We start from the raw sequence: 18680 nt of genomic DNA on the forward strand, positions 1-18680 counted from the left end.
AGTGTCTGGTAAATGGTATAGAATTTCAGGGACAGATACCCTCCAAATTTGTCTTTTCTATCTGGATAACCGTTTTTCATGGAAGTCATCAACAAATCCATTAAGTTCCATCCTATTCACAACTCCGAAGAGTCCAAATGAAACACTTCCCCTGCATAACCTGTTCCACCTCTAGGTCAGAGAGAAATACATATCAACCAGTTTCAATTATTCCTTCAGCTCACTGATCCATTTGCTTCAATAGCATCAGTAATTGTCAAAAATGCTTCAGAGAAATTAAGACAGCATCCCTATTTCAAGGGCTGTGTAAAGAAGTACAGTGACATGAGTATTCTTTCAGTTCTATGTTTAAGCCACAAAATTAACTGGCTGGCTTGATAACTGCTTTAATTCTGGAATATATTCAAGTCATACAACGTTTCAAACATCAAAAGCCTTATACAGGAAATTAAGGTAGGAACATGGAAAAAATGCAGTTTGTAAATCAGAGGACTGGCTAGTTACAGCTATTGGAGATATACAGGTAAGGCCAGTTTATTGTTGAGATGCACAGCCTTTTTCTTGTGTAATACCCATCTGGCACAAGCAATCTTATAAGGTGACAAAGTGAAAGAATTAAAGTTTTTTGGCCCTATAAACAAACAGCCATTTACTAAAAATCTGAGTTTTGCGAGATGTGTGTTTTTCCAAAATAAAAAAAAAAAATCACTTTACGAAACATTAGGTAATGGTATCATGTAAATACTAAGTTGTCAAACAAATTAAATAAAATATTTAGAGTTCACTGTGAAGTTACATACATACATAGTTGACCACTCTTCACATATAATAGTATTAAGAGAAAAAGGTTTTTGGGGATTCATTCCCCAAAATGTCACCAAGGCCTCCTATTCATCTTATTTCTAAGATGACAGGATTTAAATAGACCGCCTTCCTCATTAAAACACTTATTTTTAATGCAAATATCGGTTTAATTAGGTGTTTTGTTGCAGGTCAGTTTTCCAAAGTTTGTACTCCTGAGTTGGCCATATTTCACACCAGATTTCCCCAACCATCCTAACACTGCCCAGGCAAGCAGGATCATAACAGGTTACTGAACTGTCAGAGAGCCGCTCCTGATCCTTGGCTGGCAGCCACACCTGCCACACTCACGTCTGGTTACCCAGAGCACATGAAGGGTACATGGGACACTGGCACAGCACTCCCACCAGCCCTGGGGGATACCAGCCCGCTACAGCACACCCTTTGGAAAGTACAGTCACTGCCCTAAGAACCAGAAATGACAGAGGTGCTAACCCTGGCACATTCAGTAAGCTAACAGCTTCAAAAATCAAATTTCAATTTGGCTAAGGAGTAGTACCCTAATTTTATCCTGCCTGTTAGCTGGCAAAGAGAAAGACTGCTTGTGTCAGAGTTCAAGCTGCAAGAATAAGGTGTGTAAGCTGTCATTTCCTGTTAGCAGCATTTGGTACTTTCTAAAAAAGACAAGGTTACCTAGCATATTACAGTATTAATAGGAAGCTTCTGGAGCTGGTCTTGACTGCAATTTTTCCCTTGTCAGCAAGGAACTGCTAAAAGATTTACTGTTTTAAGTGTACAATTTATATTCCTTTTATATGCAGAAATAAAAGGAAAATTGGGGAACAGCGAGCTCTTACAAAATGTTTTCATAAATTGATAGCTAAGCATCAAGTAAAAGCATTACTGATACAAAAAAAATAAATGTGTAAATCTATGCTACTCTGTTGGGATGTAGCAAGAGCCCCTCAACACAGCCAGACACAGGATAAAGGTTATATAAGCATCTGCTGCAAAAAAAAAATCTTCAAGGAACAATTGAAGTTCTTCCTTTAACAACGACAAAAACCTCAGAAATAAGATTTGTTTGCAAGATGCATTTATAATATAGCCTGTTTGCCATAAACAAGAATGAAAGGTTACCTTTCTCTACCAGAGAGACATTATCTATTAGTTGCAATCATCAGCTTCCCTTCACCATTTTTACTCAAATACAACTGAAGAGACTTAAGTAAACACTCCCCAAACTATACAACCTCTGTGCAGCCCTCAGTGACTCTGGAGATGCTCTCCCCTTGTACATTCTGTATTACAAAGCAGGCAAATGCACCTCCATGATCTCTCCCACATGAACCTATGTCTGAGAAAGATGCAGAGAGAAACTGAATATTCAAATCTGTAGACAAGAAGCAAAGCGCCAGATTTCAGGCTCTGGACTGTAGAAATACACTGAAACCATCTGTAAAGACTGGCCAGTTAGTTTCTTGTACCAATCTTCTCTGCTGTAGTGGTTTGTGCTAGGATGGAGCTCATTTTCTTCACAGCAGCCCATATGGTGCTGTGTTTTGAATCTGTGACCAAAACAGTGTTGATAACACACCAATATTTTAGTCATTGCTGAGCAGTGCTTGCACAGCATCAAGGCCCCTTCTGCTTCTCAGACTGCCCTGCCAGTGAGTGGGCTGGGGGTGGGTAAGAGGCTGGGAGGGGACACAGCTGGGACAGCTGACCCCAACTGACCAGAGGGACATCCCATACAATGTTGTGCTCAGCAATAAAAGCTGGGGAAAGAAGGAGGAAGATGGGGACATTTGGAATCACAGCATTTGTCTTCCCAATTAACCATTACATGTGATGGAGCCCCACTCCCCTGGAGATAGCTGAACCCCTGCCTGGCTATGGGAAGTACTGAATGAATTCCTTGTTTTGCTTTCCTTGCTTGCACAGCTTCTGCTTTACCTATTAAACTGCCCACAATTTTTCTCACTCTTACCCTTCTGATTCGCTCCCCCGTCCCACAGGCCGGGGGGGGGTGGGGGGGGGGGCGGGGGTACAAAGCAAGTGGCTGTGTGGTGCTTAGCTGCTTACTGGGATTAACCCACATCATCTGCGTTCACTGCAGAGACTTAATTCACCTACTTTCCTCCCCTACATACTGCCTTCCCTCACCTCCTCCGCAGGTTAAATAGACCAGACTAAGTAGGTTTTTATGCGGCACTATTCACCTCTCTTACCTAGAGAGAGCCTATCTGCCCACCTCCAAACACTAATATATTGCAGTTCTCAGGCACAGGAACAGCCTACCATGCAAATGCAACTTCAATTCTTGGATGATCCCCGAGTTTTACTGTAAAAATATTATTAATCTTCAGAGCAGCACTTTCTGTGGACCTCAGGGTATTTAACTTAAAAGACCATGGTAAAGAACAGACCAAAGGGGACAGACAGAACAAGCCCTTCCCCCACTTCAGACTCCCATGGCATGGACATGAATCCTTCCCACAAATCCCCAGGACTTACATGCCAGGCTAGCTACACCCCACTACTGTACTCTCCCAAAGTCTCAGAAAACATCAGATCTTTGAGTGCTTCCTTACCCAAGTCTAGTAGCTGGGTTTGGGCCAGTCCACAAAACACAAGGCATGTGTGCTCTGTGAAAAGTTTACACCTGCTTTCTAAAAGATACAGCTAGTGTATTTCCTCAGTCAGTATATAAAAACTATAAAATAGTTTAGGTGTAAAGGGGCTTCCTGAGGTCATTTAGGCTAACTTGATGCTCCAATAAGATCTAATTAGACCAGGCTGCTCAGGGCTTTGTTCAGTTGTCTTGAACACCTTTAAGGTACATTCTACCACCCAAGGAAAACTTGGTCCAGTATTTGATCACTGCATAGTTTAAAAAAAAAGAACTTCTTTATATCCAATCAAAATGCACGATGTCACACAAGGCTGGCATGTGCTTTCCATTTTTCTAAAGGCATTTTCTTGCTTCCTAAAACTATAGTGATCTCATACTAAATTAAATATCATTCAGATTAACACAGTTAAGCATTCTGGCATGACAGACAATCATCAACACTCAGACATCATACATCACTGTATCAGCTACATGCAACTGGGAAAGGAAGAAACGAATTTACATAGTGTTCTTCACAGCTGTTTTAACTAGATTTGTATTACACAAAAAACCTTTGCGCTCCATTTTTTTGAAAGCTATTTTTCCAAAGTGATTGCTACCTTCTGTCGTCCTAAGAAAAGAAGTTGTGACTGTAAAATATTTCTCCTCAAAATATTGTTTTCTTCAGAAGACAGGAAGAAAAACTGAATACAATTCCAAAGTACTTAGCTGCAGTTAGCCTGGAATATAGAATTGTAAGCGTTCAGAGCGGAATTAAGGTTGCTTGAGAAGTACTCAATATGTACTCCCAAAATTTTGCAGGATCCTCTAGCACATGATCTTGAATCTGTTTTATTTTGTAAAGTCTCATTTAAGACCAAACACTTGACAATCTTTCTGCTGTATAAACATATTTTTGGAGTAACCTTTTTAAACAGGAACTCCATGAACACCCAAACTCCATGGAAACTGCAGTGAACAAGACAAGTGTAAACAGGCATTTAGCATCACTTCCTTCAGAGGCTGCTTGCTATGGGCTGCAGAACACCCAGGAAAGTGAACCAAGGCTTCACAATCTTTACTGAGGGGCATGATAGTTACTTTTTACTTGGAAGACACAAGAAACCCTCAGCAGTTGTGGTGGGTTAACCTTGGCTGGCTGCCACATGCCCACCAAGGGGGAGAAAATAAGATGAAAAAAACTTCATGGGTCAAGATAAAGGCATTTTAATAAAGAAAAGCAAAAGCCACACGCAGAAGCAAAGGAAAACAGATTTATTCTCTATTTCATATCAGCAGGCCACGTCCACTTCCTGGGAAGCAGGGCCTCAGTACGCATAGCAGTTGCTCTGGAAGACAAACACCTTAACAATGAATGCCCTCCTCACCCCCCTTTCCCTTAGCTTTTATTGCTGAGCACAACATCATATGGTATGGAATATCCTTTTGGTCAGTTGGGAACAGCTGTCTTGGCTACATCCCCTCCCAACCTCTTGCCCACACCCAGCCTAGAGGCCTTGCGGGGGTGGGGGAAGGATAGGCAGCCTTGATGCTGTGCTAGCACAGCTCAACAACAGCTAAAACACTGGTGCTATCGAAGCCATTCTAGCTAAAAATATGAAGCACAGCACTATGAGGGCTGCTATGGGGAAGTTGAAGTTAACTCCATCCCAGCCAGACCCAATACAGTTCAGTACATTTGAAGTTGAGAATAACTCAGCTAGTTATCACTTGGCAATGAGAACAAAGACCAAAAAGCCTACACAATGTGTTACTGGTGTGTTTCTTCTGTTTAACCACTACTTAGGAGGGGAGCTCAAATGCAAAAGCACATTTTTGCTGGAGATCCAAAGGGTGAACATTAAGTATGGCATTTGCCATGTTTGGAGAAAGGGATGTTTTTGCCATCATCTGCAGACAACAGGCAACTGAACAAATACCCCATAGATACCTACCCTAATGGGGGGAAAAAAAAAAAAAAAAAAAATCAATCCCTATACTTAAAAGTATCATTACTTAATGATACACTCGTCATTTCTAGAAATTGTTGTGAATGACAAATTTAAACCCAAATTACTTGCACACATTACACAGAGCTTATTTAAAATAATCACTCAGTCCCAGTCACTGCTATGTTTTGAATCCACCTGCAAGTTCAGCTGCGTTCAAGAATAAAAGGCTATACACAGTGAATCACTTCCATCTTCTTTTGCAGAAATTCTTATAGGACTACTACTACTACCTTTAATCCTACTAATGAAGTCCTGTACTATGAAGCTTTATTCATATTCATTAAAGCACTTCAGTAAAATTGCATTACAGATTCTTGCTCCTTCCTCCTTAAAAAGGAGGTAGCACACAAGAGTATGGCAATCGATAGCCAAACATGGAATATCACATTCCTTTTCTCATCCATGCAAGAGGGACAGCTCCCTACTCCTCATCAATATAACCATATTCTTACACAAAATCAGAGCCAGGCATAGCTTTGAGAAGCAGAACTGCTCTTTTACCAAATCACAGCTGCAAAGTTAGTTGCTTGGCAACACTGCCTCTAAGTATCACACATTGCTGTCCCAGCTCCACTCTCACAGGGACTGAGCTACAATCTCTACCCCTGTTTCCTCCATGGTCTGCTGGAAGTAAATACCTTTCCCCAAGAGAAAGAGGGGGCAACTGACAGTCTAGGTTTACTGGGATAGGCAGTACATTGACCCATGCAGTCTTCACTTCCCCCATAAAACCTGTCACCATCTCCGAGAGCTACAGAATCAGTGCTCTCTATATCCACACCTACCACAGACTTGCAGCATTAGGATGTTCTCTGAACCTCCAAGTTCTTCCTCCTCTTCAGAAGGTGACCCCAGAACACAAAAGCATCTAGCTCTGCTGGTCAGAGTAATACAGATCTACTCATAAGTATTTTGGATAAGCTGGAAACAAATCAGGAACTCAGGTTCTCTAGATTGGGTCAAGTACATAACACCAAGCAGGAACTCCATGATAGTATATACTCAGACATACGTTTAACACCTACTGGAAAGCAACAAGTGATCAAGACAAGAGAGTGAGGGATAAATAAGCATTAGCATTATACTATGTACTCAAAGTCTACTGTAAACAAAGATGAATATGAAACAGGTATCCCTTCAAATCTAAGCTTGCCAAGTTGTCGCAAAGAAAATGAAAGTTTTGTGTGAATGGCTTTTTGTGAAGCAATTCAAGAGAAAAATGTAAATAGTAGTATTGCTCAAGCTTTCAGCAGACAATCAATCAGATAGGAGGTCAGAATGGGAGAACAGGAATCTGTAGTTGTCTGTTTTGTCCCAGTCTTCCAGGGGACAACATTTGTAGTCATAATACAGAGTTCCAACCAGCAATTTTAAGACAGAGATACTTCTGACACAAGAGTCTCCAGTTCTAAGCAACTTTCTAACAGCTCTAGGAGGCAGTTTAAAGTTGTGAAGGTATTCTCCCAGCTAGATTTAAACAGCATTTCAGTCAAAAGACATCAGTAACCTTTCTACATAGCCACTCAATTCCCACTTGCTTCAAACATCCAGATTTGGTTCTTTTAACCCATGGATGCACAAACCACAGCAAGATTCCTGTATCAGCTATTTCAAGAGAAGTCAGGACTCTACTACAGTCTGCTTTTACTGCTGTTTAATCACTTCCTCATAAAGGACCTCAACCTTAAACAAATAATCTACTTTCTATCTATATAGGCAGATGCTTGCACTGGAAAAATAGAAGCTTATCAGCAGTAGGACTCCAAACCAGCTCATAAGTGATACAATAGCTGAATTGGATCTGAAGTAGCTGGGATTAGAAGGGATCCCTGGAGATCTAGTCCAGACCCCCTGCTCAGAGCAAACTACAGCAGGTTGCTTGGGGCTGTTCCCAGTCAGGTTCTGAGTATCTCCAGGGATGGAAACTCCAACATTCAACCTCTCCTACAGTAAGAGTTTATTTTTGTGTTTAAATTTGTATTTATTGGCTCTTAGTCCCATCATTGGATACCACAGAGAAGTCTGCCTCAGTCATTTTTGCTCCCTGTCACCAGGTATTTGTACACATTGATAAAATCTCCCCAACAGCCTTCTCTCATCCAGGCTAAACAATCCCTTGTATGTCAGACACCCCAACCTCTTCAAAGTGCCTCTTTGCTGGGCTTGCTCCAGTCTGTCCATGTTTCTCTCATACTGTGGAGCAGAGAACTGGACACAGTACTACAGATGTGGTCTCATCGGTGCTGAGAGAAGGATCACCTCCCTCCATCCACTAACAATGCTCTTCCTGAAATTTAGTCCAAGAGTGTTGTTGGCCTTCTTTGTGGCAAGGGCACATTACTAGCTCATGACCTATCTGTAATCCACAAGACCCCCAGTATTAGTTCTGCACCACTAGCACCCCCATCCACAGGTAGGGCTTTGCATTTCCCTTTATTGAACTTCATGCAGTTTGTTGGCCCATTTCTCCAGCCTGTCAACTCTTCTGCTCTGAGTAGCAGAACATCCATCTGCTCTATCAACTACTTCTCCCAGTTTATCACCTCAAGCTTGTCAAGGGGGCAGTTTGTCCTATCACACAAGTCTTTAATGAAGATGTTAAACAGCGTTGGCCTTAGTATCAACCCCTGAAGTATGCCACTAGTGACTGGCCTCCAGCTTAACTTTAAGCTCCCTATCACAACTCTTAGCCTGGCATTTCAGCCATTGTCAATCCACCTCACCATCTGTTGATCCAGACCGCACTTCATCAAGCTATCAATGAGCATGTTATATGACAGAGTTTCCAAAAGCCTCACAAGAGGATAGCCACTGTTCTCATCCACCAAGCCAGTCATCTGGCTCATTGGTCATTGTAGAATGCTATCAGGTTGGTCAAGCATGATACCCCCTTCATAAATCCACACTAACTATTCCCAGTCATCATCTCCTTCATTATGTTTTCAGGATTATTTGCTCTGTCACCTTCCCAGGGACTGAGAAAAGCCAACTGGCCTGTGGTTCCCTAGATGTTCCTTCCTGCCCTTTTCAGAGAGAAATGAATGACATTTGCTTTCTGTCAGTCGTCAAGACACCCCATAGTCACCATGACCTTACAGTTATTGTGAATGGCCTCAAAATTACATTGGCCAGCTCTGTCTGTGCTCACAGGTACATCCAATCAGAACCCACAGACTTGGGTACACCCAGTTTCTTTATAAGCACTCTTAAACCAGGTCCTCCTCTACTACTGAGTAAACCCTCCTTGCTCCAGACTGTCCCACTAGTCTCAGGGACCTGGAATTCCTGAAGGCAAGTCTTACTAGTAAAGAACAAGGTGAAGAAAGCATGCAACTCCTCAGTCTTTTCCACATCCCTAAACACCAGAGCCCCTGCTACATTTAGCAGCAGGTCCACATTTTCTCTTTTTTTGCTGCCGAGTATCTGTAAAAGCCTCTCTCATTGCCATTCACATATCCTTTGTCAGATTCAACTCCACATGGACATTGTCTTTTCTATCTAAATGCATCCTTGCATGCTTGGACAGTGTCTCCATGTTCCCCGCAGGTCATCTGTTTCTGCTTCCACCTCTTATATGTCTCATTTTTATGTCTGAGTTTTGTCAGGAGCTCCTTGTTCATTTAAGCAGGCCCCTTGCTGCCTTTGTGCAATTTCCTGCTCATCAGGATGTGCCACACTAGAGCTTAAAGGAGTGACTCCTGGGGAAAAAAATAATTAATCAGCTCTCCTGGACCTCTATTCTCTAGAACCACCTCCCAAATGATTCTTCCAAGCAGATCCCTGAACAGACCAAAGTCTTCTCTCCTGAAGATTATGGTTGTGATTCTACTCTGCTACGTTCCCTTCTCTTGAGATCCTGAACTCTCATCTCACAGTCACTGCAGCCAAGACTACTCCTAACCTTTACATCTTCAGCCTGTGCTTCCCTTCTTTTAAGTAATAGGTCTATCAGGTCCATCTGAGCATCTTCCTTTGTCTTCAACCACTTGTGTTGATAAGTGATCATCAATGCACACCAGCAGCCTCCTAGATTGCTTGTTCCCTGCTGCACTGTCCCTCCAGCAAGTATCAGGGTGGTTTGAGTCCCCCAAGAGCACCAGAGTCTGTGAATGTTAGGCCCAAGTTGTCTGAGGAAGGCTTCATTACTACTACTTCCTGATCAGGATCTGAAGCAGATACCCACACCATCACCCTAATCCTGACCCATAAACTCTCAGCTGGTTCATTGGCAATCTTTACATAAAGCTGCACACAGCCCCACTGCTCTCACAGAAAACAGCAACTTCCCCTTATCACCATCCCAGGCTGCCCTTCCTAAAGCACCTGTTCCCATCTACTGTAGTCCTCTAGTTGTCCAAGCTATCCCACTCTGTGATGTCAATAAAATCATAGCTCAGACTTAACTCACTTTTACTCTTCCATAATATCTGAAAACAATTTGTTGTTAACAGTAGAGTGAAGATGGATTCAACTAGTCATGGGTTCAACAGTGTTACTCTTCAGTGGTATCTTACTCTCACATTGAGGTACTTGAACAACTTTACCTGTTCACAGGGCAAAGCCATTAAGTCTTGGGGAATTTAGTTGAGGCCACAAGAGAACAATACAAAGCATCTAAATTCCTAATGTAAAGCTGAATCATGCTGAAACAAACCTTAGTGATCCAGTCTAGGACAATGTGACACCTGAGCTAAATTAACTGTTGACTACTCCCTGAGTAATGGCTGATAATTGACTCTTTCTTAAATCCTACAGGAAGCAGGGATTAAAGAGGGAGGGAGTCACCCTCCAGGAAAAGGTACCTCCCTAGAAGTCTACTTATCACATACATATATTTAACTGCTTCCTCTGACCAGGACTTCTCAAGGCTACAGAACAGTTGCTCTTTCTTTACAGTGTTCAGACCAAAGAGGGCAGATTCTAAGACAACATCAGTTTCAGTTCCACAAAAGGAGATTTAGGAACAAAGCAAAGGTAAACAGCTTGTATCAACAGCATCCTGCAGTGGAATCTTTTTCATGTCACTAGGCGGCAGAACCACACTTAGGTACCATTAGGAGACACATACCAGTAGCCCCTAACCAAAAGAGCTAGGGTGTCTTGCACTTCAAAAGGCAAAAACATGGTCTCATCAATACTAATAATCACCTTTCAGGAACTGTCCCACCTTTTTGGCTCACAAAGGAAACAGCTTAGATTGAGAAGTATAGGCCTTGGCAATGTAGGGCAGCAAGCTAAGGATGTAAGGATTTCCACACCTCTATAATCCACCTCAGAGAACCTAAAAAATTGCAACATAGTAAAAAAAAAAACCCAACAAAGTCCCACAAATATTTTCATTAGTAGTCACAGAAAAATTTATGCTGAAAAGGCCCTCCAGAGGTCATCTAGTTCAGTCTCCTGCCAAAGCAATGCTAACTTCAAAGCTACATCACACGACTTTGGGTCTCATCCAATCATGTTTGGTTCAGTCCTGAAAAACGGAGATTGCACCCACAAACACCATTTTAAGGGCTTTGGTAAAAAGCCTTCAGGCTGTGCACACAATTTCAACAGTGGGAACCTGTATTTGCAGACAACCCTGATCTATTAGAAGCTAAACAGATTTCCTGTGACTTATTTCAGAATATTTTTCTGCACTGTAAGAGTCAGGAGATGGAAACAAATCCCTTCCTTACAGGCAGAAAACATACCACTAGAGTCATCCAATACTGCAAGACCCTGCCCACAAGTTTTAAGCTAAAGCTGCCATGCTCCTCTTCTCCCAGCAAGAGGGGTGTCGTCTTAAGAGCTCTTTTCTTGGGTGAAACAATTGTAGCTCTCAGGCCGCAAAGCAACTAATTCCTAACAAAGTTTCAGTCTCATGCAATCAGTGTCAGGAATTGGTAAAAGGATATAGAACAAAAACAGAGCATTGGGGTACTTTTATTTAGTAGCAGGAAATCATGAACAAAGTCCTGGTGATAGTCTCAGGAGAGACTGAGTGCAGTTTCTGGTCCCTTAAGGTCTTAGAAGGTGAGAAAAATAACCTTGTAAGTACCAGATGATCACTAGGATTTCTAGTTCCTTACTATTATTAGAGGTCAAGATATATCATTCAGTTGCTAAGCTTAAGCAAGATCCACCCTGAATCAAAGTGGTTTGGTTTCATTATTCTTTGTGGAAAGATATTGCAAAGCCTCACTGGACAGCTAGAAGCCTCCAGTTGTTGCATGTGTCAATTCATATTCTAGTCTGTTATGCTCATACGATCTTTACCAATCAGCAGCAACACCAACCTTGCAACAGAATCACACAGAAAAGTACTAACAATTTCTTGATCCAAGTAACCAGAAGTCACATTTGATATTTGCAGCGATATTCACTGGTACAAGATATCCATAGAGCAGTAATCAGCTACTGGTTGGTTACTACTGTGTTTGAACTTCAGCACAGGGCTAGAAGTTGCACTTGAGCTGATGTGTAGAAGTGACCTCCAACACAATCCAACTGTGTTCCATTTCCCCTGGCGTCCTACTTCAGCAGTTTCTCCACCTTAAGAGGACAAAAGTCTTCACCTGAGGAGGCAGAGCAGCTAGTGCCTTGTCCTAGAGCAAGCTAATACTGTTGATAAGCTGTCCCAAGGCTTTCTTACACTTACAGTCAGAGGCAAAAGCTAAAGCCTTCCCCAGGCTGAGGGCAGTGGGCTGTAGGAGTTATTCATTTGCTTTAGGTTAATTCCTGAGGAAGAAATACACTATTTATTAAAGTATTCAGGCAAGATTAACACAGTGAGAAGACCAGCCCATCAAAACAAGTAAGCAGCAAAAGCAGCTTCAGAAAGTGATGTTCATACACATTTAAGTTGGTCTCTAAGCCACAGAAGTGATCATATGCAAGACTTAATTGTCTACAAAAAACCTGACTCTGAACAGCTATAAACATATCTGGAATAGATTTGTTTCAATAGCTAGTTTGCCCATTTCAACTTAAACTGGATTTTTTTTCTCCCCCACTGCTAAGAGACTTTGTATTTTGGGATTGGCAAATTGTTGAAGCCAAAACTGTAATTGGTTCTGCCTACACAAATTTCAGTACTGCACTTTCCTGTTCAGTCTCTCCCCATACTCCTAAAAGCCTGTACCTGTCACTCTTCAGACAGAAAAGATCAAGTGTTCAGTCATACACAGATATCCAAGGATTTACAGTAAAACTATAAATATTGAAAAGTATTTTCATTAATATTATAATCAAAGTAAACCAATTTTAATCTGGTTAAACAAGCAACAGTGTCGATGGAACTCTTTGTACTAGGATTCTGGTAAGAGATCACTTAACCAGGTTTCAAGCACTACCAGGCACAAAGTAAGTAAACATTTAAAAAAACGCCAAACCAAAAAAACTAGAACACCTCTCATACATAAGTTTATTTGCCTTTTCTGAAGGCCCAAGACATCTGCAATTGTCTATACAAAGGTCTGCAAGCTTACAATTACATTATTTTAACTTTGTTACAGTTAAAATTCTAAAGCAGTTGACAACTCAGGTAATTGCCTTCTCGACAGAGTGATTAATTTACAAGCATACTTCAGTAGTCAATCCATTTGCACTAAAACCAACATCCAAATACAAGTGTAACAAACAGAAAAGGTACATTAGAGAACATTTGCACTGGTTTCAAACATACCTCTTTTGTTCAAACATGGTTAGGAACAGTAATCGGAGTCTTACGGTCCACATCTGCAGAGACAGTCGCACTAGACCAAGACTGATTGCCTTCGGTTTACTTCACAGGCCTGTTTGCTTTGTTGGCTAGTCCTTTGATACTGCTGAATACGTGTCCCTTCTAAGAAAAAGCATCTCTGTCTGTGCTTCATCACACTCTTCAACTACCAAGTACTTGATTCAGTATTGTTTAATATCAGTGCCCAAATACCACCAGCCTTGCTGCCAAGCAGTAACACAAACCTAAGAGACTTCTAGCATGTTATAAGTAGATATCAAGTACATAGAAATAGCAAATTATAGCCCCTATAGTCAAAAGGTTGCTGACTGAAGTTAACAGGCTGGGGGGTTTTTGGCTCCATTTGACAGATCTCTAAGAGGTGCTATTGCTTAAGAGATTCAAATAACAGCACTGGAACAATAAAAATGCATTTAGTCTCCCTCTACAGTGATAGGGGAAAAAAAAAGGTCACATGCTTTACAACAGCTTTCAGCATAGTCTACACAAGACAGACGGGCAGATCTATAGCTATTTCCTTCTCCTAGATCCTTCCAATTCCTGCTAGCTCTACCTAGTTATACACACAAAAGGAGCACAAAGGAACTTCAGTTGCTTATCCCTCAAAATTCAGGATGACTTAAGTTACTGCTAACATCCCTTACTATTTCCTGCAAATATGAGAAACAGTAGGATAACTGCTTCCCAGTAGTATAACACTGGGAAGCCATCTACTGCCTTATGTACATGGCTGTTCAGATAGGGTTGTAAAGAACAGACAAGCACTGCCTTGTCAAATGTCATTCCAACCTCCTCACTCTTCCAAAAATCTCAATGATTGCAAAGGCAGTTCCAGAACCTTTGATTTTTAAGTTTCTTCCCCACAGAGGTGTCATCTAGTCTTTCCGGTAGCTGTAAGACTTACAGTTGGAAGGTGACATATGGCAACTACAGTATGGTCCTACAGCAGGTAGTTTCCAACACATTTTAGCAATGGGAGTCAGATTCATAGCTGCTATTTCAACAGTTAGAAGGCAAATACAGAATAAAAAGCACTTCCAGAAACCATTGCCAGAGTCAGCAATCCTAATTATTGCTTAATGCTTACTCTGGCAGATGTGGCCTCAGCTGTAGTCTCCACCTTCCAAAAGGCTTGCAGAACAAAGCTGTCTAATGTATCTGCATACCTTACCCCTGAAAAAAGTAGTCCAGACACCAAAGGATGGGTTTGTTCCTGATACAAGACCTCTAATAATGACAGCAAAATTACTTTGAGGAAAACCAAGAAGTAGCTTTTTTAATTCTTACACAGAGCAAGCATGCGATAATAAAGGAAAGGCGCATGCTTGAAACTTCCTCAGAAGGAATGCTGATGGTGGCCATATACCGAGAGCAAGGAGAACTAATTCACTAATTTAGGAATGAATCAGTAGGACAACAGTAAATTCTGATGGTCATCTTCTTGATGGGAGCAATAAACGCCAGCAGAGAAGCCTCAACGATATGAAGGAAGAGCTCAACAGTGGCACCACAGTAGATACTATCAAAGTAATGGGGGATAAATGTGCAAATAGGACCACATTAAATTTTTTAGGGTCAAAAGGATATTTATAAGATTTCAAGTTATATCTAGCTACCTAAGAATTCCCAGACCCTCAAAGTACAGTCGGCAAGACTTCAGCATCCCTTGGATGTCGTGATCGGAACAGAAGGCTAGGGTAAATATAGTATCTAAGGTTTAAGAGGGACTGTAACATCTACAGTGAGAGGAAGGAATTAGTGATGATAGCCTCTCATCTCCGGTTAAGAACCCATGCTGAATTGCCAGCTATCTGAAAGACCATACTGAAAACAACGGTTTTAAGTGTTGCCAGAATAAAATCCAAGATACAACCGCAACTCAGTTAACACAACCTGAGTTAATCACAATGTTACCCAACAATTAGGTGAACAGGAAGAAAGCAAGAAACAGAACTCAGGGGATGCTACAGAACAACAGAAAGGAAGATTACAGTCAAAGGAGCAAAGCTCACACAAAAGAGGAAAGTAACAGAAACTGAAGCAGACAGTATTTCAAAGAAAAAAGAATCAATTACTTTAACAAAAGGAAAAACATATATTCTGAACCAGGACTGATACCAGAGAAGTCCTAAATATTTTGTCATGAACACTTTCACATTCATGTCTGCAGAACCCAGGATGAAGAGAATCTTTAGTGGAACTGGCAATAGGGAGCTCCCAACTAATGACAGACACAACTAGAAATTAAAGGGATGCTGTCAGTGATGCAAGAGGTGAAGGAAACTGTCACAGTCTGGGGAAAGCCACACAGCTCACAGCCTCTGGTTAGCTAATAGGGCAATGTTAAAAATTGCTGCCTCAGACATCACTGCATACCAGGACTAGCAAAACTACAACTTTGCCAGACACCAACATGAGCACTCAACCACAATGGATTAAATGTGAAACATATTAGGAAAAAACAGCTGGCTGCAACTGAAAAGTATCCTTCACTTTTCCTCTTTTGGTCAACAAGAAGTTTCAACAAAGGCTGATAAAACAAGGAAGACTTCAACAGTAGCATTATGTGCTCATGGCAAGCTTGATTTTCAACTAAACAACTGATATTTTTTCTTCTGAGCCACATGTCTTTTGGAAGTATACAGAAATCCAGACTTCAGGGTACAGTGGAGGCATCTCAACATTGTTCACAGAACTCTCCTTCCTAGAAGGAAACTTCCTAAACCTAAGAAAAGAAATCTACAGAGTGTCCATATATGACCATCTCTCAGTCAAGTGCCTCTATAACAGCTGAAACTAGAAGGTTTTTATCATTCCACACTCTCCCCTCCAAGAAAACCATACACTTAACTACAGGAGTACAGGCAAAGGTAGATGGCACTATGAAGCTAATACGACACAAAATTTGAAACAAGAATTGCCAGAAAAGGATTAGGCAAGTGCAAATTAAACTTGAAGGGAGAAAGAGAATTTAAAGTTCCCTCAATATTGTAAGCTCACATTGCATCACACAGTATTTCCATGTCAGCTTTCCTGGTGGGATAGGGTGAAAGGAAGCCATGCCTCTGGCACATAGAGAGACAGCAAGGGAGAAGTGGGGTTGAGCAAAAGAGAAAACAGAAGCCTTCAGAAGTGCAGTCAAATTTTAGTAAGGTAGCCAAGTAAAATAATTTACTAGAAATATGGAAAGCGAATTACAGGTACGAGCAGAAGACTGCCTGGTCAAGAGATTGGTAGGTCCTCCAGAACCTGAACAGAAAAAAACAAACTCAAGATACATCAAAGATTGAACTTATAAAAGAACGCTCTTGTGACAGAAGAGAGGTGTCAAAGTAAGGAACAGTGGATAAAGATGCTCGATAGCACAAATAAGAAAGAGGAAAATGAAAGTGTCAGCGCTGCTGAACTGAAGAGGCAAAAGATACCAAGGAGTATGGAGATTTACAAATGAAAACTTGACCAGGTGGTGGTTAGAAAGAGGGAACTCAGAAGGCAGGACAAAAATTAGTTGGAGAATTCCAGACTCTGATCTTGAGTGACCCAGATCTGAGGCCTATGCTATGGAACAACACACATACAGAATTCCATCAGCAAGCAACTCGGAGCAGCATTCAGCATGAAAATCTCAAGTGTCCATAATGCACAAAACATACAAGTGCGTTTTCCAGAAAAACACCGGTTACGAGTCTTTTACACAATAACCAGAAGTCTGGGGGCAAGAATAGCTGTGCTAGAAAATGATTAAGAAGAGTTACTTGCAAAATATAAATATCTTTGGTACAATCCATATGATATACTTCTTAGGAGTATACACTAGGAAAATACAGCGTTATTTCTGTGTTTCTGATGCATCAGTGTTCTGCAAGGCACTGCACAATTTATGGGCATGGCGAAAAGAGTAGCATTCATGGATCGGAATGGGAAGTTACAAACATAGTGCCATTTCTGGTTGCTCAAACTAGCTCACCATACTTAACTGCCAGTTGAGGTGTGGAAGGACTGAACAAGGCAGTTCTGGAGCTAATCATACAGTGCAAATACCTGGTTGTTATTCAGGAAATATTATACTTAAAACAATAACTTACTGTGCAATCATCTTATTTACAGTAACATCTTAATGAATCAACTCCACATGAAAGAGGAATGTGTTACATTTTTTCATTTGAAGGCCACAGAAGGCAAGGTAAACACAAATATATAGCTACTTGTGTGCAGAATAAAACTATTAGACTAAAGAGAGGTAAGATTTGACAGTAATTTTTAAATTTTCATTCATTACCAAAGCTGTATCTGTGACATTTAACTTGACACATCCAGACTCAAAGAGCTTGACGTTTACATGACTGAGTCAACACTGAAGGGCACTGTTTTGGACACTCAACATTCAACTCACCTAGCACCTACCCCCAGCATCGCCCAGCGACTTCCTGAAGGCCACTGACACAGCCCGCTCCTGATCAATACCTGGCAGTGCAGGAAGAGGACGCGGCAGTGAAACTTCAGGAAAGGGCTAGGCCAGCCGTTGCATCAAGCCTCAGCTGGGGGGTTCCTCACTTTAGGATAACGTAGCTACGGCTGAGCTCGGTGGAGAAGCAGAAAGTGGTGCACGACGAAATTAAAGGTTATCTGCCTTCCATCACGGCGCTCCCCGAGCCGCGCAGACCCCCGCTGCCGCCCCTCCGGGCCCCGCTCCGGGAGGGGGCCGGTCGCCGCCGCCGGCAGGGCGGCCCCGGCAGCGCCCCGCCGCCCCTGCGGACGTGGAGCGGGGCGGGGTGGCGGGCAGCGCCCCTCCCCGGGCCTCGCCGCCAGCCCCCACCCCGAACGGGGACCCCGCCAAGGCCGGCGCGGGCGGACACAGGCAGGGCCCGCCGGCAGCGCCTCACCTGGGCCGGCCCTCCCGGCCGCCTCCCCCGCGCCCAGCGGCCGCCCGCCCCGCCGTACCCTTGGCCTCGCAGTCCGCGCAGTACTTGTTGTCCTCCTCCCGCAGCAGCTTGGCCAGGATGGCCTGGTGCTGCTCGTTCTGCTTCTGCGCCTTCTCCCGGCAGGAGCGGGTGGCCATGGCGGCAGCGGCAGGCGGCTCCCCGCGGACGGGCGGCGGCGGGGCGGGAGCCGGGGCGGGCGCTGGGCCGGGGCGGGCGCGGCACCGCCGGGGACGCGGCGCTGCTGCCCTGGCGCAGCCACGGGAACCGGCTGCCGCGAGTGCCGACTTCCTCAACCGGAACTACTTGCGGCCACAGACGCATCCGCCGCCCGCCTCTCGCTCCCTGGCGCACACTCCCACCCCGGCCACGGCGGCCCTGCGCCGGCGGTGAAAAATAGTCCGCCGGGTCCTAACGCCGGGCCGCGTACCGCCCTTCCTCGCGGGGTTGAGCTAAAAAAGCGGCGCCTCCGCCCGGACGTGGCTGTGGAAGGGCGCGGAGGGATGCCCAGGAGTAAGGGTCACCTCGCGAGACCAGGTGATATCCATCCGCCGGCGGGTGACCCCGCCCTCCAGGTAGCACTGGGGGGAGGGAGAGAGGGCGGGGCTCGG

General features: G+C 43.1%; 1 protein-coding gene across 6 annotated transcripts in view; it reads right to left on the reverse strand.

Annotated features, from left to right (window-relative positions):
* SMAP1 (small ArfGAP 1) overlaps positions 1–18351 on the reverse strand; it is a 101960-nt gene extending 83609 nt beyond the window's left edge. For 5 of the 6 annotated variants that reach the window (XR_012622646.1, XM_074819807.1, XM_074819806.1 and 2 more), the window contains exon 1: positions 18092–18351. Coding sequence is in view for 4 of the 6 variants with exons in the window: in XM_074819807.1 (XP_074675908.1) it covers positions 18092–18209 (118 nt within the window). In the remaining 2 variants the exon portion in view is untranslated. Of the gene's footprint in view, positions 1–17543; positions 17801–18091 lie in introns of those variants that run through there. The other variant, XM_074819808.1, reaches the window with a different exon arrangement.
* Between the last annotated feature and the right edge of the window lie 329 nt (positions 18352–18680).

The sequence above is a fragment of the Strix aluco genome, chromosome 3, assembly GCF_031877795.1.
Source record: "Strix aluco isolate bStrAlu1 chromosome 3, bStrAlu1.hap1, whole genome shotgun sequence".
Classification (NCBI taxonomy): Eukaryota; Metazoa; Chordata; class Aves; order Strigiformes; family Strigidae; genus Strix; species Strix aluco.